This window comes from Montipora capricornis, chromosome 6 (genome assembly GCF_036669925.1).
Source record: "Montipora capricornis isolate CH-2021 chromosome 6, ASM3666992v2, whole genome shotgun sequence".
In the NCBI taxonomy this organism is placed as follows: domain Eukaryota; kingdom Metazoa; phylum Cnidaria; class Anthozoa; order Scleractinia; family Acroporidae; genus Montipora; species Montipora capricornis.
In genome coordinates, this window is record NC_090888.1 from 39419339 (window position 1) to 39424792 (window position 5454).

General features: G+C 38.9%; 1 protein-coding gene across 2 annotated transcripts in view; it reads left to right on the forward strand.

The window, feature by feature from the left end:
* The first annotated feature begins 2229 nt into the window (after positions 1-2229).
* LOC138052090 (acidic leucine-rich nuclear phosphoprotein 32 family member B-like) overlaps positions 2230-5454 on the forward strand; it is a 10368-nt gene continuing 7143 nt past the window's right edge. Inside the window, exon 1 of one of the 2 annotated variants that reach the window (XM_068898453.1) lies at positions 2230-2369. In XM_068898453.1, the coding sequence (XP_068754554.1) occupies positions 2303-2369 (67 nt within the window). In that variant the 5' untranslated portion in view covers positions 2230-2302. The remainder of the gene's footprint in view (positions 2370-5454) is intronic. The other variant, XM_068898452.1, reaches the window with a different exon arrangement.

Here is a 5454-nt window from a genome sequence, read left to right on the forward strand (position 1 = left end):
CATTCAGATCATTATCACACAAATAATTCGTCAGACGTGTAGCTGCAGTTTTTTCAATAACTTTAGACAAAAACTTCAGGTTAGATACAGGTCGAAAGTTAGAAAAAATTTCAAAGTCTAGGGACGGTTTCTTCAGCAGAGGAGACAACACTGCATTCTTCATGGAACTTGGCACTGAGGCTGAATGGAATGAAAGGTTCACGACTCTTTTGATGATAGGTAGTAAATCATCAATACAGGAACGTAAAAGACAAGCAGGTAGAGGATCAAGAGAACACGATTTGGTGGCGATTTTTTTCACAAGACCAGAAAGTTCATCCTCTGAGGTAGGAGAAAATTCGCTTAATTTACATGTAATTATGGCGTCATCAATCAATGGAAGAGCAGGAGCATCAGTAATAGATAAGATATCCAGTTGATGTCTGATTGTCACAATTTTGTCACAGAAAAAGTCGGCGAACTTATCACATAATTCCTTTGGAGAGCCACAGGATGGATAGTGGTTTTGAGGCTTACGATGCAGCATACGGTCTATGGTGTTAAATAAGACTTTGGGATCCGATTTATTTTCATTAATAACCGAAGTGTAATAACTCATCTTTGAAGATTTCAAGAGCTTACGAACTCGACTACACTGATCGGCATATAGCTGTTTATCTGCCTCAGTTCTGTACTTACGGTGAACGGTCAGTATCCTGAGAATCCCGTAATCTGATGTTCCCTAGACGGACCTCCGGGCCAGTGAATAGCATATATTTATCATCACAACAGTGATAATCATATAATGATAAAAATAATAATGCAGTACTAGTTCTGGAGGTTACTGCCAGGGTGGTCGAGAGAGATGGGCGTCGAGTACTCAATAGTGCATCGAATAGCATGCGGAAAAGTCCAATTCCTGGCCTTCGTGTTTTGTGAATATCATTCGAAATTTCCCATAAAGCAGCAAAGCACGTGAATAATCTTCAAAGTTAACAATCCTTGTTTGCATGAAATGTTTTACCTTTTTAATTATAATGAAACGTGGCATTACTATCGCAGCAATAGCTGTCCTTAGCCAGTACGACATCTTTTTTTGTGGCTGGTACCAATAAAAATGAAAAGCTACGAAATTACATCCAAGCCTCAGCAAAAAAACGTGGAATCCCATATTCCGATATGGGTATATGTGGTTTACTGGAAACTGAAAACTTCTAAGGCAATGTTAATTTGCAGCTTATTTCGCTATGGATGATTGACTTAGTTTTACGTAATGCAGTCATCTAGTCCAAGCCGCCTTTCAAGGCTGCCGCTGTTTAGGTTTATCTATACCATGAACGTATTCAGGAAAAGCCATTACTATCACAAAAGGCAATTTCGGGAGGAAATATGTTGGAAGAGAGAACGTTGGATTTAGTTAATAGCACATGGCATGGCGTAAACGAAGTCTGCGGTTAAAAAAAAAAATCGCCTGCTTTCAGAACCAATGATATACTTACATTCACAGTCACTGTGTCAGAAGCACGTCTTTCACTTAATTAAACTTTGCTTTTACGTGCCTGAATCTAGAGATCTTTTCATGGTAACTGTTGAAGGCTATCTAAAACGCCACTGAACAAATAAATGCGTAACGATTTGAATTTAAGTATAGGTATAGCCTTTAAGTTATAGACACCGATTCCAAGCAGGATGATTTGGAAGCGCGACATCATTTTCATCATTGAAATTTGGGGGGAGGGGTGGTTTTCATTCTCCGTTTGAAATGTTTAAGACTGAAGATTTTCTTATCGATAACGCAATACAGCAATATATTCCAAAGCTCATTAGTACCCCTTACGGTAACATGACCTTCTGGAATTAATTAAGTTCATTTGTTCTTACTTGGCAAAATCAAGGATTAGATTATATCCTTGACCTGAAAAACATTGTGAAGCGGGTCAGATTGCTTTACCACTGACGAACTATTAAAAAGCTATTAGTAGAAAGCTTAACACTATTATTTCTTATCTTTTCAGAAGATAAGCATATTTTCTTGTGCTTAATTCTTAAATTCTCATTAAGGTATCTTATGCGTAATCTTACCTTTTCTTGGAATGAAATGGTGAGTTGCTAAGGTTTAAAGTCAATTTATGCTAGTAATACGATTTTTTTCGTAGCAAGTGTCATCAATTCTAAATCAATCGGATTACTTCTAAACAATAATCACATCAATATCCAAGCGCTAATGGTGACACAATATGATGACCATTCCAGAAAGTGGCTGACCCTTGTGTATAATGTTACGCATGTTTTACTGTTGAACTTTAATTGAAAAGTTGACAGAATGGTACAGGGCTTATCATTTGTTCTTTGTCTATTACTTCTAACGAGAATTACAGGAGGAAATCCAGGTATGAGCTTACTGTTGCTTGGTAGCATTAGTGCATTATCTTGTTGAAAAGAAAAAGAGCTATTTCTTTAATAGATTGTGATTAATGAAAAAACAATATCGTAGGGCATGAAAATGTTAAAGAAATGTTTAGCCTTAAGGTTTCGGATCATCTCAATTTCGATGAGTTTTTTCCCACATTAGCTAATTAGAAAGGTCGTAAGGTAATCCTTACTATTGCATTGCGCATTCCTACTCCGCACGATTTTCGCCTCATTAGCGCGCGCACATGAGCACGTGCGTGTAAAAAACCTAAGAGATTTCCCTCAAACTAAACCTGATAGCGAAATAACTGCTCCTTTTCTCTCAAACGAGCATGGTGGCGCCCGATTTTTTTTTCAGGTATTTGCTAAGAACAGTCTAGGTGTATTTTACCCAAGGCTAAACACGGAACTGTCCCAAAAAGTGCACTATTCCCACAACCAGAGAATCAAAGACGGCGTAAATGAAGCAATACTACTTATGTAAATAAAAGAAGCTTTATTTTCAAAATAAAATTTTGTGTCTTTGAAGTAACGAAGACTTAATTCTGTATGAAGGTAATTCGAATATTTAACGCACAACCAGTAAAAATACCCAATTTTAAGAACCTGCTGACGCGTAAACAAGCACGGTGACCCCATTTTTTTATTGCATTTTTTTAATTTTCATATCATGAATGTTAATTATGCCAAGTTTCCGAAAAAGGTTTGATAGTAGAACAATTTCAAGGGAATTACCTCATTAAGGTTCTTTCCCTTGTGCTAATTCGCGATTTCACAAATTCTCATCAATTATTACAGTCAAACCAAGTGAAGCGTACCCCTCAAGATTGCATTAATGAAGTGATTATTTGAAACTTGAACCCGCTAGTCGTTTCAAGAATGCAATAATGAATTGATTATTCGAATATTGAACTCGCTCGCTCGATCCAAGAATACGGCTAAATTCGCTAACGGCTTCCGTTTTCCAAAAATCAATTCACTGTTGCGACTAGTAGGTTTCAAACCTACTAGTCTTTTCTAGAACGCAATACTGAATCGATTTTTCGGAAACGGAACCCGTTAGCCGTATTCTTGGATCGAACGAGCGAGTTCAATATTCGAATAATCAATTCATTATTGCATTCTTGAAACGACTAGCGGGTTCAAGTTTCAAATAATCAGTTCATTAATGCAGTCTTGAGGGGTACGCTTTACTTGGTTTGACTGTAATGACAGTATCTATATAATAAAATATGGTAACCCATCGATAGGAGTAATTTCGGGTTTATAGCCATGACGTCATCGACCCAGGGGCACCCAACGAATCTGTTCCTCACATTAGGTGCGGTTACACTAGACCTCTTGCCCATGGGGAACCTTGGGGTTACAGCTTGGGTTGGGTTTACCCTGGGTTATGATCGACTCCCCATTTGCGGTTACACACTTGTAAATTACCCAAGGGGAAGGTAAGCGTTGGCCTGTTTTGGTGGGAAACTTACCTTTAAGATAAGACAAGATGAGATTTATTAGTTTTTCCACTAAATGCTTTTTGAAAACTAATTACAATATAAAATACATTAGAATTAAGGATCTAAAAAAAAAGTAAACATCGAAGATCTGCATGTAAACATCGAAGACCTACATCTGAACGACAAACTTTTCTTTGGCTTATTTTCGGTAATTGTCACGATCGGCGCTTCTCTTAATTTGTCCACCTCAATTAAGTTCAGCGATTCATCGCTTCATTTTAAGAAGGCTACAAAGACGATGACTTCAGTTACGCTTTCTCTAGTCCTTGCAACTCTCCAATTTATAATTTAGACGTCGACTTGCTGCTGGCTAGAAAAGGCGTGCTTGGGTACTTCCACGTCTGCAGTTGTTTACACAGTTCATCACAGCATGCATTTTCCTCGCGTTCGGCAATCTTGTGATTGGTTGAGCCGCTTTGGGGTTTTGTTAACCATAAGACTTACATCTGGAACTGTCATGGGCAATTCTTTTGTTCTTTTTGACGTATCCATGGAAATTTCCCACAGGAAATTTTCCTTTGGGCATATCGGTTACACATAAAAAATTGCTTCCCCGTGGGAAAAAGCCATTTACCCAAGGGCAAAATGGCTAGTGTAACCGCAGCTATTATCTGTTCCCCAGAGGAATCTTGCTGGCTGGCAAAAATACAGGTGTTTCGATGAGCTGGCTGGGAAATTTTGTTATTGATAGAGGTTTTGCCTGGGAATTACTGACTTTTTCTGGCATTTCAACCCGAGCTGGCTGTAGAAACTCTGAAGACCGAGGACGACTTAAAAAAAAAAAAAAAAAAAAAAAGGAACCTCTTCCCTCTCCCAGAGAGTAGTCACAAACATACGGCGGCTGGTCAGAGTGATTGCACTTGCGGAATAAACCTGTTTTGTCCCGGTTTTGTCGCTTTTGTTCGGTCGTTTTGGATCGAGGGATTTGAAAGCGCGCGGAATTCCTGGCTGGAATATAAATTTGATCAGCTGACTGGGAAACCAACAAATTTTACCTAGCTGGCTGGGAAATTTCTTGTGTGTCTTGCTGGGAAAAAGGAACAGATAATGTTTTCCCAGCAACACTGAAAAACACCTGACAATGCCTTAATAACATTTATTTTCATTAACTGGGGTATAATAATACATTTTACAACAAATTGGTCGTTGGGTGCCCCTGTCGACCGTCCGTCCGTACTTCCGTACGTCCATACGTTCGTCCATCCATCCATGTATGCCAATGTGACCAGTATCACGCAAGTTAACAGCATACATCTTTGATATTGGACTTCCATGTTATGATCAATTGACAGCTCTCAAAATAAGGTATGCGCTGATCAGTACACGTTACCATATCGCAGGCTCAAGCTTATTGTTTACCAAGGTCAGCTGACCAGGTTCTGGTTTTCGATTGGATTGAAAGCTCAACCCAGGTTAACTTACCTAAACGTAAAACGGGGCTTCATTTTTTCGCGCGGTTTCTGTGGCTCGACCCGGCTACTCCGCCATACTACGTCAACTATAGTTCTTACACAATCAACTCTTTTCGTGTACAGGTGGAAAACGGTTTCGAAAA